The 20852-nt window shown below is 39.6% G+C and overlaps 1 protein-coding gene across 1 annotated transcript; it reads left to right on the top strand.

Moving 5' to 3' along the window:
- The first annotated feature begins 215 nt into the window (after window positions 1-215).
- Window positions 216-19172, top strand: dok2 (docking protein 2). The gene is made up of 7 exons (XM_088352293.1): window positions 216-351; window positions 2659-2787; window positions 2871-3041; window positions 4463-4568; window positions 10714-10886; window positions 13573-13800; window positions 18071-19172. Exons 1-7 carry the CDS (start codon window positions 292-294, stop codon window positions 18527-18529), a joined length of 1326 nt encoding a protein of 441 aa, XP_088208419.1. The 5' UTR covers window positions 216-291; the 3' UTR covers window positions 18530-19172.
- The last annotated feature ends 1680 nt before the right edge of the window (window positions 19173-20852 follow it).

Genomic DNA, 20852 nt, shown 5'->3' with positions numbered 1-20852 from the left:
GTAAAACGTTATATTGGAGCTTCTTCAGCATGTATTACATTTAGCACAAGTTCAGCTTGTGTTGAACATTGTATGTGCATGTTGTAAGAAGCAAAGAACAGGAAGTTGCCACTACTGTCAAGCTGATACTGCAGAAGAGAAGAAGTGACAGTAAGGACGCAAAAAGAGGAAATTGAGGTCACAAATGTCAGCAGGAAAAGACGTGCAACAAATATTGGGGACATACAAGCCGTCGTTTAGACGGATTAAGAAGCCAACAAGCAAGTGTGACAACGAGATTGCCGTGTTAAGATGGACAAAGATGTGAAGAAAGAAGGACATGTTTACCTTCTGCACCACAGGTTTGGAAAGGTAAGGCACACTAACCAAAGCTATTGCTAACAAGGTTTTTTTTGCCAATGATTACGAGGTAGCAAAAATATTCTTAATTTTAAAAATGTACAATATTATTATTGACAGTAACAAAAGCGTGGCCTCAAATCAAATTGAAACTTTGACTTTCCTATGTTGGGTTTCCCTTAATTTTTCAGCAAGCTGTTAAATTGCATCAAATTCTTGGCTGCTGTCTCTGGGAATTTGAGGGAGCATTTCTGATGTTGGTTGTTGACCAGGTTGTTCTGTGCTTAAGTTAGCTGCAAACACTGATTAAAATGGTAAATTTTGAAAGTTTACAGATTGAGTGTTAAGTTGTGTCTCTGGAGAAGACTTATGTAGCACCTATGCTATTAGGCAGTGTGTTATGATTTTGGAGGATTATGGACCCATTGTAGGAGGAAACAGAAACTGGAGGCAGGGGTGCTCAAAAAGAAGGTTGTATTTAAAAACAAAACCAGGAGCAAAGTAGCAACAAAGAATTGGGCACAAAACAACTTATTAAATGTCCAAACAAGAAACAGGAAACCCCCAAAAAACATGAGTGTCCAAATTAGCAACACTGAAACTGGAAATTGAATAACACAGGGAACAAAAAAACTGAAAGAAGAAAACTAAGTTGAAAATGACAAGAAAAACCAGGATGACAATGGCATGAGAACTGAAACATGATAATAACCGAACAAACGTGTGCAATTCAAAATGTCATTTTGAAGGGTGCAGGATAATTGGGCACAGATGTGTGCCTAGTTTAAACCCCAGTTGGGACCCTCTGGTGGTAGTAGGTGTGTAAGACCCTAACACAGAGGAGAGAAAATCTATTAGACTAGTTCTAGGTTTGCTGAGTGTTAAGATTAATAAAGGAAATACCAGAGTCAAAATTATTTTGAACAAAAGCACACACTAGTTCTCAGACTTCATGAGTTGACGGTCAAGAAAAAAGGAATAATCAAATTCCTACCGTGACCTGGATGTGGAGCTCTATGATGAATCAGATCCTCGTTGGATTCTTGGTCTGGGTAGCTCCCTATTCAGATTACCAAGATTTCCAATCGTCCAAGGAATCGAGGAATTTTGCTGTGAGGGAAAAAAAAATAAATGGTCCAAAACTCATGATGTTCTAAGCAATGTCTTGCTAACGATTGCCATTGATAATCGCAGGTCCAGTCTTCTATGCTGTCAGCGTTTTTAGCCCGCAGCGAGCAATGATGAAAGACGTGCTAAAGGCCTTCCCGTAATGTCTATGATATGTTTTTGCTTCAAACTTTACTTTAAGAGGGAATTATTAATGTATTAATTGTATTACTTGGTGAGATGAAATATTTACTACAATGTGCTTCCAATCAAATTTTAACAATTTATTTTTCGAGTTATCCTTTTATTTACTAACTCACTATTTGAAATCAAATTTCTTTCCATGTCGAATTTTCCTTTTTTTCACTGGTATCTAATTTCAACTTTTTAACAGGGATAACACTTATACTTTTTAGTTGTCATTTTGTTTAATTTTGACCTTGGTCTGGTTTGTCGCTAATGTCAGGCAAATATGACTTTATGTGGAAGGTAAGCCTTGCAAGTTATAAGACTAAAAAGCTGTTTTATGGGATTCCAGATAAGGTAAAAAAGGACGACGACTATAGTTGGACTTTAATTGGTTGGTGTTGGATAAGCTAAACAAAACCTAAATCTACATTACGATTTTTGGAGTAACACATGGCTGAACCGGACTATACAAGATTTCGTCAAAACTCCAAAAGATTTCTACTGCTGGGAGTGTAGCGATGGGACGATTTAAGATTCTAAATAAAAATGGCATTAGGTATCAAATTTATAATACATCTTTTTCTTGAATAAAACAATAAATCAAAACAGTGTTGTTTTATTTACCGGTAACATTTTCAAAAAACTCATATCCTGTGATTTTTTAGCCCTTTCACACTAAATTTAAGGAATTAATCCGATTATTTCTGTTCTTGATGCAAATTTGGCATATTTGGCGAAGACGATTCCCACCAGGAAGTAGAACTTGTTTTCGAAAAGTGTGCCCTCTCTCTCTCTCTCTCTCTCTCTCTGGGTTGATGTTGATGCCTACACAACCATACACCACTAAGCCAGTTATCTTCTCATGCCTACCTTGAACATTTTAGATTCCGTTTTGCTGTTGTGGTTTAGTGGCTTTGTGGCTTTCTTATTTCCTTGGGTACCTTGGAAGCCTTTGTTGAAATACATTTACAGATAACTGTTTCCTCCACAAATGTTTTTTGATGCTTATGTTTTTACATGAAGAAGTGGAAAAGCATGTGGTGCATGCTGTTCCGGGAAAGTTCATCTTCCATCTCCCGTCTGGAATTGTGGGATGTCAAAGATGGCGGCAACGGTGAGAAGACGCAAAGGAGCAGGCGCAAACACACAAAGGTCGTTTGTATGTTGTTGCCGTTGTGTTTCCTCCATCTGCAACGACATCAGTAATTTAACAGGTCTATCATTTGTCTCCTTAGGTGATCCGTGTGTCAGATTTGGTCCGTGTCAGCACCGATGTACACGTGGAGGCGTGTCCAGCTAACTCTGCCCCTTTTCTGCTGGAGACTGTTGATAAGGTTCAGGTCCTAGCGGCCCATGCGGATGAAGTCAGCGAATGGACTAAAACACTATGCAAGCTTGCCTTTCCAGTACGCCCGCCTTTGCAATTTCACCGCAGTGCTAGGCTAAGCTTGGATTTAAATAGGTCGTTTAAAAATCATTTATACAACTTCACCTATTTTTTTCGAGGTAATGTTAGACCTACTGAAGTATTTAACCGGGATGATTGTCAAGGACCCACTCAGCAACAAATATGAATTAAGTAATGGAGGTCTTTAATTGGACAGGATTTGGTACACGAGAAGTCAGGTAACGAGGTAAAAATCATGGTCCAAGATGCAGGCAAGGGATCAGTGGTATTTTAAGATCAATCAGCAAAAGGGACACTTCAAGAGTTCCTTAGTCTGTACTTTTGATCCGAAACATCAGGCAAGGGTTTGATACACTTGATTAACAAAAAGGTAAGAGTGCTTGGTATGTGACAAGAAAGGCAACAAACTACCACAGATCCAAGGGAACCGAGTCTTTGAATATTGACAAGGGAGAGTCGTGATAGGAGGGAATTCTGGACCAGTACCCGAAGCTATGAGAAGGAAAATTGAACCCGGAAGCCAGTGACTGAATCAAGTAAGTTTGAGAGACATAGAGGGGAGAAAGAGGTAGAGAAAGGGAACCTACAGAGACACAGGAAAAAGAGTGCAGGAACGTCTGCATTTATTTAATGGTCTGCATTTATATAACAGCATTGACAATGCTTGACAATGTGCTTCACACCCACCTATTCACCCACTGGTAGCGGCGTCAGCCATGCAAGGCTAATCGGATGCATTAAGGGTTCAGTGTCTTGCCCAAGGACATTGAACTCAGAGGAGCTGGGAATCAAACCTGAAATCTGTCCCAAAATGATTGCTTTACTTCATGACCTACTGCCGCCCCATTGTGACAATGATAATTATGACAACTAGCTGTTAAAGGGTAATGAAGAAATAGACAAAGGAGCACCCACCTTGATTTTAAAAATCCTGACTCACCCACCCACTTGTCCTCATTGGTGAGTGAGTAAGAAGTGTTTGATTAATTGCTTCAAACAATTTCATGAGGGAGGTACTACGTTAGAAGGTCTATGTGAATTTCCCTGCGGGAATGAATAAAGTATCTATCTATCTATCTATCTATCTATCTATCTATCTATCTATCTATCTATCTATCTATCTATCTATCTATCTATCTATCTATCTATCTATCTATCTATCTATCTATCTATCTATCTATCTATCTATCTATCTATCTATCTATCTATCTATCTATCTATCTATCTATCTATCTATCTATCTATCTATCTATCTATCTATCTATCTATCTATCTATCTATCTATCTATCTATCTATCTATCTATCTATCTATCTATGAATCCGACAACAAGTACAATTATGTAATCATGCAATCTGCTAGGTAGCTAACTCAGCTAGCTAAAGAGAACTCTTCATCCTGTGCTTGTAACTGTGTACAGGTTAACTGGGAGGAGCCTATCAAAAGCAAAGAACAGAAGCAAGAACAGAGAAAAGAGCAAGAAGGGATGGAGGAAAACACTTTATACAGCACCACCACCAACACAGGTACCAAATTTGAGAGTGTGTGTGCTGTATGTGTACTCATCTTTGTTGCCTTCTTAGAACCTTTTAAATGTTTTTACCATCATTGTGGGGATCAATACTGGACGTTTAGTGGTTCTCAGTGGGCTAGACGCTTTCTTTAGGGTTGAAAACATGATTTTAGATACATGGTAGACAGAGGGGTAGGTTAAGACAGGCGTGTCAAACAAAGTCGGACAAGTAAATTAATGGCATAAAGAGTGTGCCTTAGCTGTAGCGCTGGGGATCTTTCAGAGGCTCACAATTAAATTACTATTTGATTTTTCAATGATTATTGAGGGGGTTCCCCCATATTGTTTATCAACTGCATCCGCAAAAAAGAAGCCAAACAACAACTGAATTGATTTCCACTACAGTTCATTTTACTCGAATATCTAAATGTAAACCGGAAAGTGATAAATATCGCAAAAGGACAATGATTTAAGTACAAATTATTTAAAATGCCTTTCTGCTATTATTTTTAACATTGAGATGGGTGTTTCCTCAAATTTTTTTTGGTTGATAAATGGTGTCAGAAAATACAGCTACCGTGGGCTATATATTTGACAACCCTGGGTTGCGGGGTTAGAAAATGGAATGTCTCAAGTAGGATAAAAAAAGTCTGTAAGTGTATGTGTGTCAGGGAGCCATATTTGGTTTCTAAGAATGCAACAGGAAATTATGTTTCCTGACTGCAATGCCAAATGTTTCTATGCTGAACTTATCCATTGCCACAGACAAATGCATCTCATCCATCCGCAGTGCCATGGACATGAAAACTCATTGTTTGTTTTCATTCCTAAAACAAACTGAGCAGAATCCATTTTCCAGTATCTCACAGCGTCTCAAGGCTTTTGATAAGTTTGAAGTTTAGTAGTCACCAAAACAAGGAGAGAAAACATAAATGGATTTTAGACTTGCAAGAGAACAGGGGAGCTGGAACTTTCAATAAGAAATTGCAACCTGTTCTCTAGAAGCCTTTTCTTTTTATTAGATCTCCTAGATTACAAAAGCAGATCTGCCCTAAAGGGTGTAAATGTCAAAGAACAACAACACTATTGGCCAGGAGTGACAATGATGTAAACAGTGCATAATAGTCAAAACAATGAACAACAGTAAGGTTGATTTGTCAAAATTATTAACTGGGATCCTATGCAATCTCCTTTGTAAGTGTCCAATATCAAAAACTTATGATCTCTAGTATTTATCTTTATATTATAAATGACGGCTTCATGGTAATATTGGCATAGCAGTATATATATGATCCAAGACTATGCCTATGTATCAACAGAAAACTGCCACAAATCTGTACATCAAAGTAAAAATTACTGTGTCACACAATCATCGTTATCTTAGTCATTCTATCCCAGGAGGGCTCTCTACCAACAGCTGCAGTTTGTGCTTGCAGTACTGGTGGTGGCCATGAAGGCCCAAACCATCCGGCACTACTTCGAATCACCCAAGACACACATGATTGTCGACGTAAACGTCAGCAGATACATAATCACAGTGGGGATGACGTTAAAAAGCTTCCTATGGTGCAGGAGCATGCACAAGTCATTGCCAACAGTATTGGGGTCAATACTGAAAAACAGTAATTCGATACTGTCACTAGTTGCGTCATTTAAAAAGTAATTCAGTTACCCCTGGGATTACTGACTCCGAAAGTACCGAGTTACTCTGAAAGTAACCATTTAGTTACCAATTTGCTACTGGTGACACACAACAAAATGTGTCCTTATAACCTGACTCCTTGGTTTCACACCCCTTGCTACTTCGCACTTTGCTGTTTAATTTCTTTGTGGATTTCCAACTGAATTGTCTTAATTGTCATTAATATCAACGTATCGTCCATTGCTTTTTGATTCCACAGAGTAGATTGTGTGTGTGTGTATTGGGTGGGCGTGACTGACTGCCTGCTTGCACGTCTGTAATAGGCAGTGTATGCTGTCAGTCAAGAAGGTGGGGTGGGCAGGTGCACATGTCAATGGGAAGAATGCAAACTTTTAGAGTCTCGTTACAGTGAAAATAAATTCCTTAAATCAGACTCTAAATGCGGCTGAGGTGTATTCCTCTCCCCACAAGGACAGGTTACTTGGGTGCGGCTGAGGGGTCTACGCCTCTCCGCCAGGACAGGTAACCAGTGGCAGCCGAGGGTCCTTTTATAGTCGGTCATTCTGTTATAATTTGATAGCAGTGGTGATAAACCTATCTGGGGGGACAGGAAATGCAGGCAGTGGTTCTCCAAAACAAGGACGATATTTATTAAGAAAATCAGGACCAAGGTACCAAATAAACAAGTGTGCACAAAGCAACTAACAAAATCTCCAAACAAAAAACTATAGAAACATAAAACAAACTTGACAAAGTTCAAACTAGAAACAATTACCAAAACAGGAAATTAAAAATGTGTGGATCAAAGTAACAAACAAACCTGAAAACAAAAAAACCTGGCGGGGAAGTAATAAATGACACAAGGATGATGACAGGAGAACTCAAAATGAACTGCAGTTTTCTGTACAAAAATGTCAATTTTAAGGGGTTCAAGATGATTGGGCACAGGTGTGTGATAGTGGGACACACCTGTGTTTAGTTTAAAACGCCAGTTGGGGTATGCTAGACCCTAAAATCTATAGTTGTTATTTTGTTGCAGTTGTGTTGACACTTTTTACACTGAAATAAGAGCACATAACAGTTTTCAATAAATGTGATATCCGGATATCTGTTTTGAATCCCTGGTTAATCACAACAGCAGCTCATCTACATAATAAGAACTAACAATGGTTAGACACCAACATAGCTAGTTAGAACTAGTAAAAAATGTCCATACAATGTAATCGAGTTTACAACAATGTAATCGAGTTTACAACGTCAGCATTCATTTCGTTGAAAAACAGCAGGCACACAGACCTCCAATTTAAGACAGGTGGTTTCCACTGAATGAGTTAAATCCAAAGGTACAGTCAATAAAACAAAACACAATTAATAAACGAAGCAACACAACAAAAATGTAATAAACTTGAATAAAAACATGCAACACACGCATAGAAAGCCAATCATACACATATTAAACATAAGTATCAGAAAGCAAATACAAAATAAATGTCACTATATGAACAAAAACAATGAATGGTAATGTTATACATCTACAGAAATGTGTTTGAGAAATGAAAACCTTACAAACATCTGTCTATTTAAAATCTGGAGACAAAGGAATTTGGCTGTGTAGCACATGCACTTTCCACATGTTCCCCTGTGTTCCCCACACAGACATCTCGTCTAAATAACTTCAATTTACAGTGACCTATAAAGGTTGAACCTGGAGGACAGCTACTAACGTTGCCTTGGAACTTCAGACTTGTCTAGTGCATGTCAGAGGGCCAACATGCAAAGCTTGCCTGGTGAGAGGGAATTTCAAATCTCATCCTTGCTGTTACAATGTACTGTCATAATTATTGACGCAGCCACACACTAAGTTTGGGGTCACCCAGACAATTTTGTGTTTTCCATGAAAATTTATCAAATGACGTGTCTAATGTCTGTGTTCTTTTGTCTACAGCAATCTCTTCTTTTTGTTGGTCAGGATTTCTTTACAACTTCACCTTTAAAGCTAGCATCTCCAAGTCGCCTCTTCACTGTAGATGTTGACACTTCTGTTTTGCAGATGCTATTTAACGGAACTGCTAGTTGAGGCAAGGGGTCTTTTTCTCAAACTAGAGACTCTAATGTTCTTTTGCTTGGCTGTTCCCTTCTAGTGTGGTTAGAGTCCGTTTGTGCTGTTCTCTGAAGGGAGTACTATACACCATTTTTGGAGTTCTTCAGTTTCTTGTCAATTTCTCATTTCGAATAGCCCTTTGTTTCTTAGAGCAAGAATAGAATGTCGATTTTTACCCGAAAATTCCCTTTTTCTCGCCATTCTGAAAATTTCATCTCACCCACAAATGTGATGCTCCAGATATTCCAATAGCTCAAAGGAGGTCCATTTTGTAGCTTCTCTAACCAATTAGACTGTTTTGAGCTGTACTAACATATTTGCACAGGGGTTTTCCCAATATTCATTAGGCTTCTAACGCAAATAGCAAACACAATGTTCCTTAAGAACACTGGAGTGCTGATTGCTGGAAATGGGCCTCTTTACACTTATGTAGATATTGCACTAAAACCAGACTATTGCAGCTAAAATAGTCATTTACCACATTAATTAGTTCAATGGAATCTTCGTTGAAAAAAACAGATTTTTCTGTAGAAAATTACAAAGCAACCCCAAACTCTTGAACATTAGTTTATTTTATTGTTCTTTACAGACAGAAAGTAACATGAACGCCCATCAAAGAAATCATTTAATAGGTTTACATGCAATAGTCTAACTGGGATAAGAGGTCATATTTTTTGACCTAACTAAATTAATTGTTTACATGACTAACGACAAACGAATAACCCCGTATAAATGGCATTTTTGAGAAATCCTATCGCAAGTGACAAAGCAGGAGCAACATCATTACACAAATAGATGTTGTTGCCGTATTCAACCTTTGACATTAAATAAAAGATCTCATTCATTTATTTCACTCACCACAATTCACACTCCCTGTTTTGTAATCGCTCCGAAAGAGTGATCCATTGCTGCAAGTTGTCTGTCAGAGGTATGGGCTTACACTATATTTGTATGAATACAACTGTGGGACTGAAAATAAAATTGAAATGTCCCTGAGCATGTGTCAAACTCATGGCCTGTGGGCCATATGTGGACTGCCACATAATCTTATGTGGCCCAATGGAAAATGCTGAGAGAAGCACAGGAGAAAGAATAGCTGCATCACGTCACACAGTGACTTCCAGTTTCCACCTTATGTTGCAAAAACCAGGTGCCGCTTGCAAAGCACCCACTGTAGCTGTGTTTGCTGACTACTATTAATCAACGAGTAAACATTGAGGAAACCCATCCCAATGTGATTTTTCTTAAAATGATTTTCACAGATGCATCGCTTAGGGCAATATTAAAAGTATAAAATTATAGAAAAATAGCATCGTTGTGTTTTTGCAGAAGTTTTAAGAAACTTTAACTCCTTACTGTAATATATTTGAAATCTAACAGCAAAGTTCCTGTATTCAGATAAACATTTTTTAAAAAAATCAAAAGCACAAAGACTTTTAAATCATTTAATCAATCAATTAAGTTAGTGTTTGTAAGGTATATTTTGTCACTTTCCAGTCTGCATGAGTTTCCCCCAAGTGGTTTTGCTTTTTTATTTTAACAAATGGACAGTTGATAAACCTCAATAAAAAGTTCATGAACAAATATTAACTGTAAGCCCCTGAAGAGACCCGGAACCCTCCTGTTAGGGCAATGGCTGGCAACCATCGGGCTGTGGGTCGTTTGGTACCAGGCTGCTCAGAGAGAAAATAAATGCTGAATTTGTTCGTGTGACTACATTTTTTCAGCATATGATAGAATCAAAGCTTGAGTGCACATTGCACCTTAACTGACATTGCTGACGTCATTTGCTCAACATTGGATGAAGCAGGATTCAAACTCGAATCGCGCTGTAGCTGACGCATAAAGACACAGGGTGAACATGAGAACCCCGCACTGGGAAGCCAGTAGCTGAGCTTGAACCCTGGACTTCCACATCGTGGGACTGACGCGCAAACTACTCCCTCACCGTGCCGCCTGTTATCCCTAATGTTCTAATTAGGCTGGGCCGCAAGAAAATAGTCACATACTACTGTATGCCTTTCTGTGGCACAGAAAATGTGCCGACCACCGACAAAGGGTCGCGGGGGTTCTGGAGCCTATCCCAGTTATCTTCGGGCATTGGGCGGGGAACACCCTGAACTGGTTGCCAGCCAGTCGCGGGGCTTAATGTTGACAACGTTTTGTGTATTGTTACCCAATGCAACATGTATTGCAGTCTGGTCATCTTGGAAGGGGGATTACCTCTTGCGTGGCCCTTCTCAACGTTTCTTATTTTCCTCATGGTGGGGTTTTCGAGTTTTTCCTTGCCTTCATTTAGGTTTTGGATCAGGGGATGTTGTAGTTGTGGCCCGTGCTTTCCTTTAAATGTTTTGTGATTAAGGGCTATACAAATAAATGTGACTTTACTTGAGTTTGTATATTCACGCATGTCAGTAGGGCGTGACTTCAAGGTGCATGTTCGTAGTACATTGTCCTCGGAACGCTGTGGTTTAAAAGGGGATGGCATCCTGAGAACCAGTGTGGACGCACTTCACTTCCTGGACATCCAAGGCGTTGCACTCATGTCCTGGCCGTATAGATTCCTTCGTCGCTTTGGGAGGGACAAGGTACTACACGTGTACATACACTCACACAAACATGGTGGCGTGTACAGATATACATTTGGTGGTCTAAAACACTTGCACCTCAACGCTTTTTTGAATAAGGTCCCTTAAAAAATTAATTATATGATAATAATAGTACGGTAATATTAGGGCCAATGATGGCCGACAGTGCATTTGTGAAAAGTTTCACCATTAAAGGGACAGTGTGTATTATTTAGCGCCTCCTAGTGGGGGAAAAAACCTTGCATTAATTTGAAAAAACAATAGTGATTTGAATAATTAGCAAAAATACATGATAAACTTTTTGTTCAATACTTAGATTTTCAGAAATCTGTATTTATTTTACATAGTAGGAGAACCACCCAGAGGGAACTGACATAAGATTGTCCGTCATCTTTCTGCCAAGGGTAAAAAAACAACCCCAAAAAAACCTTGAGAAAGACTTCGCAAAAGAATTCAAAGAAAAGTGGTGCGGTTTGGTCACTTTTAGTCTCTGTAGTATTCTTAAGGGGTGGCTTATTTTTTTGTGGCGGCATCGAGGAAAATGGCAAGCTGTACCCGCTTTAAATACAAAACACCATGATGTAGTCTGAAAACATTTTTGACGCCCTTTGAGAGAAAGTATTCCTTGTTTTTGCCAACATTGTTGATATAATGCATAACATGATCAAAATGGGTGCTTTGAAAGTACTTTATTCAATGTTTACAACATAGTCACGATATTGTTACTTTTTCACCCACAAATGAATCCTCAATTTATACATCCAAATTTGACAGGAGTAGGAGTTATCTCTCAAAAATGCCACACTTCTCTTTCCGGATCATTGGTGTCAATGTCGGGTTACTAAAGTTGCCTCAAATCCTTATGGAATGATAACCAGCGAATGCAATTTGTTAGAGTACAATGGCAACCACCAATGACAACAACAAAAAAAGGCACGTCTGTGTTGCAATCTGGCCCACTTCTCCACAGTATGGTTAACCTGGCGCTGTCGTCTAGAAATACTGAGCTCATATTTTATGTGACGCAGCCCTATTCTGTGTTTTCTCTCTGCACAGTAGTAAATACAGGGATCAGAATGGAGATTTTCATTTTCAGCTGAAATAGCCAGGGTCCAGGGCGGAGCCCGGTGGGGGGCTCAGGGGGGTGAAGCCCCCCTGAAGTCAACAGCATTTATCTTATTTGCTATGTGAAAATTGCACTAGAATGAATTAAATCCAACAAAACAGAAACCATGTATTATATAGCCTAGATGGTAGTGTGCCCGCTTTGAGACTGGGAGGTCGCTGGTTCGCGCCTCGGCCGAGACATACCTAATTGGTATAATGGCGGCGCCCTCTGTTGGCTGCGGCTGCATCGACTCGCTACAACGGGTCAGGTGTATCGACATTTCGTTCTGTGTACATTGTTACAAAGAATGACAATACAAAGGAAATTATTATTATTATTATTATATATATATAAATTAAAAAAATAATAATATATTGACATTAAAAGCATTTGTAATATTGAACATGATCATGATGATACAAAATAATCTATTTTAATCATGTTTATAACAAATTTTAAATTTTGTTTATCCTGTTCTAAATATTGTATAAACACAAAAGATAAAATCATTTCATAAATAAATAGATTTATAAATACCTCAGATTGGGATTTTCTGTCACACAGGGGAACCAGTGGTTGACTGCTGCTAGTATTTGAAGTGGAAGGATTTGAAACGGCCAATAATGTTGAACCGGTGGCTGCCGATTTTAAATGCGGATCCGAGTGCATAATTTGATCGCCGGCAAGCTATTTTTGCTTTGTGCTTGTTCATTTTAGCATGATCGATCAGTGCCACACAACCTCGCGTACCATAATTGATCAGATCGACACAGTATAGACACTTTGCTTTCCCTGGAACATCACACTTTGCGATGAACTGGCTCAAAGTTTCTGTAACTTCCTCGATCTTTGCGGCGATTTTAACGTTTACTGTGACAGTCTTCTCCAGCCATGACCACTTAAATTTATTCTTGATTCCTTTATCAATCTCGGAGACAAAAGCCTCGTCTTCTTTTCTTAGTATTTTCATATTTACTTTTTCAAACACTCATTTCATCGTTTGAAAAGACCGGAAGGAGCGCCATGTTTGAGAAAGCCACTGCTCTGAACAAAAGCTCCGCTGATTGGTTATAAGCGAACCTATCGACCAATGGTCTAAATGCTAACTTGGGGTGATGAAACAGTTACGTGTCATACCTCACCCCCCCAAAATATTTTCTCATCGAATTTAGACAATTTACGGGAATGACCTTTGGGGTTCAAAAACAGCGGAAATCCGCGGATCCGCGGAAAATTCTGATCCCTGTAAATATGTGTTTGTCTTTGTAATTACCATCTTGAGTGGTCACATGATTTAAAAACACGTGACGTAAACAACTTGGAAATGAACTGAAAACAAGAAAGCTAAAAATTGTGTCATGTTGGGAATTTGTTCCTTTTTTGTCTGTTTATGCCTAAACTTAAAATCCAGTGAGGCTTGTACAAAAACAAAATTGAGTTTTGTTCTTAAGTTGAAGCATGCGGCTTTTAAACAGGTCTGTAGTAATTTTGGAAATGCAAATATGTGCATAATTTTTCACTTTTCATCACACGCCACACAGTAATGATGCATCTTCTGTTTGTATGTGTATTTTTCAGATTTGTTTCTCAGTAGAGGCGGGTCGTCGTTGTGCTTCTGGCGAGGGCAATTTTGAATTTGACACCAAAGAAGGCCACGTCCTGTTCCAGGCAGTGGAGGCGGCCATTAGTGTACAACGTGCCCTTCAAACGTCAGGAGGCGTGCCTGTAAAGCGGGGCACCTCCAGGAGAGTCAACCTGCCGCCCTTACCACCCACGCCCTACGACTTGCCGTCTTCAGCCTCTCGGGTCAGTATTGGTGGTAACCAGTGTTGGAAACTTTACTGAAAAACAGTAATTAGTTACAGTTACCAGTTACTTTGTTTAAAAAAATATAGATTTATTGTAAATATATGATTAGTGGACTGATTTGGGCACTTGTGCAGATAGTTCTATGGGAGCCAGTTGGAGGCAAAAATATTAATTTGACCCAAAAATATGAAGTACTCATCAATTTTAATAAATATGCACTACATACAGCACAGATTAAATTACTTCATCTCACCCTTTGTGTTAAAATGCAATAAATAAGACACAAATACACATTTAAAAAAACTAGGTAAACAATTTAGTTTTTATGCACTTACAGTGTGTTATTAGTGTGATGATTATCTTTATATTTTTGTCACTTTTGTTTGGTATACATTTATAAATAGTTAAAGATTTATTCTCAACGTTTGAAAACTATACACCATGGGGTGTCCAAACTACGGGCCGTGGGGCGACTGCCGCCCGCAGCAAATTCTGAAAATATAGTTGAATATGGCCCCCACATGGTGCAACTCTGTTGCACTTCTCAGTTTTAACACTAGATGAAGCCAGTAACGGAAAAGGTGCTTCTCCACCCATGCATTTAGGATCCCCTGAACTAGAAAACATTGGAATTGTGTTTTCTTTGCTTATTTAATGAACCTTCTTGTCATTCATTTGAACTGTCATTGAAATTCAAAGTGTATTACTGTGTAACTTATTCTGACACAAAATAGATTGATTGTTAATTCTAAACCCTATCAGTGCAGATAAACGTAAATGTTGCTACTAAAAATAGGTTAACAACAAAATTAGAGTGGATGATCGGCTATCAAACTGAAAAAAAAATAAAACATCCATCCATCCATTCATTATCTGCACCGGGTGCTGGAGCCCATCCCAGCTGTCTTCCTGCAGTGGGCAGGGGACACCCTGAACTGGTTGCCAGCCAGTCGCAGGGCACACAGGGAAAGACAGGTCACTCGCTCATTCACACCTAGGGACAATTTGGACCGGCCAATTGACCTGACGTACATGTTTTTGGAATGTGGGAGGTAGCCGAAGTGCCCGGAGGAAACCCACGCAACCCACGGGGAGAACATGCAAACTCCACACAGGAAGGTTCAATCTCATGACCTCAGAACTGTGCCGCACACGCGCTAACCACTGCCCCGCCATGCTGCCCAAAATTAAACATATTTAACAAAATAAATATTACCACTCCTCAAACCTAGAACAAGTCTAGTAGCTTTTCTGTCCTGTCTAACAGCATAGGAGCTACACTCAGGTATTGCTGAGGTTTGTATTCGAGACTGTATCGCTATATACAAAAAATGTAATCAACATTTTTTCTCCTCCTGGCCCTTTCAAAAATGTTTAAGCCAATGCGGCCCACGACTCAAAAAGTTTGCACACCCCTGCTATACACTTTTTCGGAGATAGAAAGCATCTTTCCCCGTCTTTTTGGTACTTTTATGGGTCCAGAATGTTGACATGAAGGCTTTTAAATTAAATCTAATGTATGTGCAAAGCACTTCTCAGGCAATATATTGCCATTAAAAGTGCTGCATAAAAACATCCATTCATTTATTCTCTGCGCCATTAGCCTCACTAGTGTCGCGGGGGTTAGAGGAGCCCTACACAGGAGAGTGGGCAGGGGACACCCTGAACTGGTTACCATCCAGTCGCAGGGCACACAGGAGCGGACAACCCACTCACTCATTCACACCCAGGGTCAATTTGAACCGGACAATTAACCTGACATGCATGTGTTTGAAATGTGGGAGGAAACCGGAGTGCCCGAGCGAAACCCACACAGACACAGAGAGGAAACGCAATGTGGTTGTTGGAATTGAACCCTGGACCTCCACACCGTGGGACTGCCTTGCCGACTGTATAAAAACATTCAGTGTACAACAAGACGATAAAATCTCCTACTTTATCCCTGCCCAACAACCTGAAAGATGTAATGCTGACACGATCAATGTAAAATACAGTAAAAAAAAATCTGCAGTAATAAAAAATAAAATGTGATTATGAAAAGGCACAGACTAACCATGTGAGGAAAGAGACCTGAGGGAGGCTTGTCCACATTGGTAGGGATGGCAGCAGATAGCCTCAGGATTTCAGCCATTGAACCACACCCTACTAGTGTGGGCCTCCAAAATGAAGAAACACTGAAATATAAAAATATAAGGACAACTGCAGAACAAAACGTGAAAAATGTGACGTAAGAGTAAAGTATAATACAGTATAAGATTAAAAGTTAAGCAAAACAAAGTTAAATAAAAAAAATAATCAGTTTAAAGCCATATTAAAATAGAGGGCCTCGAGCCCCCACTTCAAAATATCAAGGGTCCCTGCAGAACTGATGTCCTCCTGCAGACTGTTCCATAGGTGAGGACCAAAGTGGTTTAATGCTCATCCACCATTGGTTTTGGTCCTCACCCTAGGAAAAGTCAACAAACTGCTGCCAGAGGACCTCAGAGACCGAGAGGGCTGATATAATAAAAGCAATTCAGATAGATAGGATGGCCCAAGACCATTGAGACATTTCAAAACTGAAAAAAAAACCACCTTCAAATTGGTCATGAAACACTCATTTTACTGGCTGCAGGGAAAACGCTGTGTGGAGAGAAATTGACAATATTTAAAATCTGTTTCCTAAAAGAATCCATAAAATATCCTTAAAATAGATGTGAGAATTTGGTATAAAATGCAGGTTGTAGTCAAGACTTGCATCAAGCAAGGCAAAACCTTCCAGTGTTTCCTCAGGTAAAATCGATTGTCCAGCTTACATTCTGACAGGCTAAAAGGCTGTTCCTGCTTTTAGTAATTTAACATCTGAAATGGTCTGCAAAATCCTCACAAAGAGCATTTGTCGGCTCCAGTTGGAGACTCATTAAAATCAACTTTAATTAGGTGGTCGCAGGTGGAGAAGGGAATATTGGATTACTTTTATTTCTCAGAAATAAGATTTGAGAAGGGTGTGATCCTTGCTTCTTTGAGTGTTTTAATGTATGTTTTGAGTTGTTGAGAGAATGTTTTACTGCGTGCTGGATTCTGATTTTTTTCTCCACTTCCTCTCAGGAAAAAAAACTCGACATTGAAAACAATTTGCCTCTATTTAATGTAGGTTTGTCAAGCTCTTATGCGTCCATCTAAAACTCAGACCGCAAATTATTGATGCACAGGCAGAAAAGGGGCAGGGCGCTGTTTCATCAATCAGAATGCTAAACGCAAGACTCAAAGGGGCTCCAACCTTTTTCGAACCAAGATATGCTTTTTGTTTCTAATTAGCGCAAAGGACACTCAGTTTGATATGAATTTCTAAAATAGCAATTAAGCGAGAGAGCTTGCTAAGTTGCTAGAAAGTAGATTTATAGTTGAGCAAGAAAAGTAAAACTAGTACAAAACTAAAACGGAGCTAGCTAGCTAGCCAGAGAGCAAAAAAGCCAGCTAAACATCCATATACTGTAGGGAGCTTAAAAAGGTTAAATAGCCAGCTAGAAAGGAGGACAAAATTTAGCTTGATAACTAGCAAAAAAGGGAAAAATGTTAGCTAGATAGCATGCAGAATTTTAAAAAAGATAGCTAGATGGCTTTAAATAGCTAAAAATGTAGGAAGATAGCTAGCTACAAAGCTAAAAAGGAAGTCAGATAGCTAGCTGAAAAAGTAATTTTCTGCTAATTCGCTTTATGAAACCCAAAAATTGGAATGTAATTTGTTGTATATCCTGTAAAATAAATCAACAAAAAGGTGACTAAATATGTTTGTTTAATACATAAATAGATACTCATTCAATTCTTTGAATTGCTTAAAAATAATTAGCAATACGCGAATAGAATTTTGTCCATGAAACCCATGAACTGGAGTTTATTTATTTGTATTTCTAAAATAACAATTTATCATGTTATGTTATTACCAGGTTAATTGTTTAGAATAGGGTTTAATAGACGTAGTTTACGGGAAAATCAATCAATGACTTAGCACTGGTGAGCGATTTTCAGAACAGGTTCAGGGACACCTCAACTGTCCTTAGGGGAAGGTTAAAAAACATGTTAAAAACCCCAGCAATACACAATGAAAATACGCGAGGCATCGAAACCGCGATACAGCGAGGGATGATTGTACTTGTTAGAGAGAATTACATTCTAGGAACGCGATCCTCCATAATGTCTTAGTCCCAACACTGGTCGTAAAGTTAGGTCACAATATTATGTCATCATCGCATGCCGTCATGATATGTGCTGCTGATTGATGTCACAGATGGGCGTGGCCTTAAAGCAGACGGTAGAGGGGATCGGCGGGTTGGTGTTGGAAGACAGCAGACGGAGGAGCCCCTGCACCTCTGAGCCGCCGTCCATGAATTTCACATACTCGCACCTATCCTTTCCCATGCCGCGTACACCGCCCACCAGTCAGGACGCTGACGATTACTCTGAAGTGACACTCATCCCACCCTGTTTTTCTGGCGAGGCCCTGGATTGCCACCCCTCGATTCCGCCATACGAGAAAGTGGATCACATTTATGACGAGCCTCAGGTTGAAGACCCGCGAGCAGCACTTTCTGAATACGACTTCCCGGAAGAGTTAAAAGGCGAAGCATGTAAGGATATGGCAGCCCCGGCAGATCCTCGCACTTACCTTTATGCTGCACCCAAACGGGACCGAAGGCAACTTCCTGTCGCAGCAGGGGAAGTTTCGGAAGGAGAGGACAGTTCTTAACAAGACGTATTGTATGGCATATTCCCGAAGTCTATTATCAAGAGCTTGCAACAAGTACAAAATACTTGACCACATTAACCTAATTTTGGCTGACCTGCATTGGCCCCCTGTCAGTTTAAGATGTAATTTTAAGGTTCTGTTGGTATTATACAAAATTTTGAGTATCTTTCAGATTCATTTTGCGCCTATGTTTCCGCTCGGAAAATGCCAGTCTACTATTGATCCCAAGAGCCAAGAAGAAATTTGCGGGTTCAAGAGCAATCTTGATTTAGGTCTCGGTACTGTGGAATGCTTTGCCCACTGAGATTCGATCTGCAATCTCAGTGGGAGTGTTTAAATCTAGGCTTGAAACACACTTATCTATAATCTACGAATGACCTATATTTCATGTTGATGATGTATTGTTGGTTGATGCCCTTGCAACATCCATTGCAGCCTGGTCATCCTGGAAGGGGGAATACCTCATGTGCGGACCCTTCTCAAGGTTTCTTAATTTTCGCATATTAAAGTTTTGAGTTTTTTTCTTGCCCTCATGTAGGTTTTGGATCAGGCAATGGTGTGGTAATGATCTTTCGTCTGTACAGCCCTATGAGACATCTTGTGATTAAGGGCTATACAAATAAACATGACTTGAGAAAACTTGGTCAAATGGTACCTGTCAACTTTTCAATTACCCCGGTATTTTTGAAAAAAATAAATTAAAAATAAATAATAATAATAATAAAGTCTAACCAATTCAAATTGTACTTGCTGTATAACCATTTTGTTCAGGATTTTTTTGTTTTTTTGTTGTGATCAAAAACAAGCACGGTATTCATTAACAAAATCAGGACCAAAGTACTAAAACAAAAAAAGCCCAAACAAAAAAACAGTACCGGAAAATGCCAGTCGCAAAGTAACAAAGAAACCAGAGTTAAACAAACCTGGCTTGGTGGTAAAACTGACTCAAGGAGGATGACAGGAGAACGCGAAATGACTCGATAGAGTGATCTGAACAAAAATGTCTCTTAAAAGGGTTCAGGATGATTGGGCACAGGTGTGTGATAATATGACATACCTGTGCCTAGGTCAAAACGGTGGTGGGAGGTATGCTAGACCCTAACATAACACAAGTGCCGGATACCAGATGCCCCCCCCAGAAAAAAGAAATTACGGAGGCTGCAGTGATGGGATGGCTGAAGGTCCTTGCCCCTTGGTCCAAGAAAGGAAACACGGGCGCAGCCAAGAAGCCTTCCTCTCGCCGCCAGGGCAGGTTAGCCAGGCCCGGCCGAGAAGCCTACCCCTCACCGCTGGGACAGGTTTCCCGGGCGCGGTTGAGGTATATTCTCCTCGGCCCCAGGACAGGTTACCCGGCATGGCTGAGGGAGACTTCTTGCCGCAAGGACCAGAACCAACACCCTGATTGATGCAATTGTTACTTATACACACCTTTCGACAAACGATGGCCCGGCAATACCGGAACATTTGTTTGTCTTCGTATTTTTGTGTGACCCCTTCTCAAGGTTTCTTTATTTACCTTATGCAGAGGTTTTTGAGTTTTCACTTGCCATCATGTAGGTTTCAGTTCAGAGAATAGTGTAATGGTGGTCTGTGCAGCCCTTTGAGACTATTAAGGGCTATACAAATAACATGACTTAACGTGTCTTCATTTTACACTGCACTTGATTAACAATCCTAAAGTAAATTAAAGGTGTTTAGAGAAGGAAACAGCTATGGTCTTTTTTTTTCCTCCTCAAGGATCACAACAAATCAGATCAGAACGTATCCGATTTTTGGCTTCAAATTAAATTTGTTATGTACTGGGAGTTAAATCAGTAAGAATAAGTTTGCTGGTGACAAACTATTTTCTTGAAAATTATTATGTTCATTTAAAATGTTTTGGACTTTGATACCAGCGGGCCCATTCGGGCTGGATTCTTTTTTTTTTTGACCCAATCTTACCTCTACTAGGGAGGGAAGACGGTAGGTATGTAGGTAGGTAGGTAGGTAGAGAAATAATGATGTTTTCTGTATAGATAATACTTTCTTTTAAGAACCATGAACACAACATTTGAAAAAATAAAATCAAGCAGATTAAATCCTTCAATGTGCACTGACCACTTTATTAGGGGCACAAGCCACTGCCTAGATCAGAAGTGGGCAACCCGATCCTTAAGTGCCACATGCCCTGCAAGTTTTTGGAGGTTTCTCTTCTTTAACTTGGGTGATAAGAATTATCACCTCGTTAGGAAGCTGGCAGGAGCTTGTTAATGATTCTGTGATTGGAATCACCAGAGTTGAAGAAGAGAAACCTCTATAAACTTGCAGGACATGCGGCCACCGA

The sequence above is a fragment of the Urocampus carinirostris genome, chromosome 14 (assembly GCF_059441175.1).
Source record: "Urocampus carinirostris isolate Australia breed hairy pipefish chromosome 14, RoL_Ucar_1.0, whole genome shotgun sequence".
NCBI lineage: Eukaryota > Metazoa > Chordata > Actinopteri > Syngnathiformes > Syngnathidae > Urocampus > Urocampus carinirostris.
This window is presented reverse-complemented; position numbering and strand designations above follow the sequence as displayed.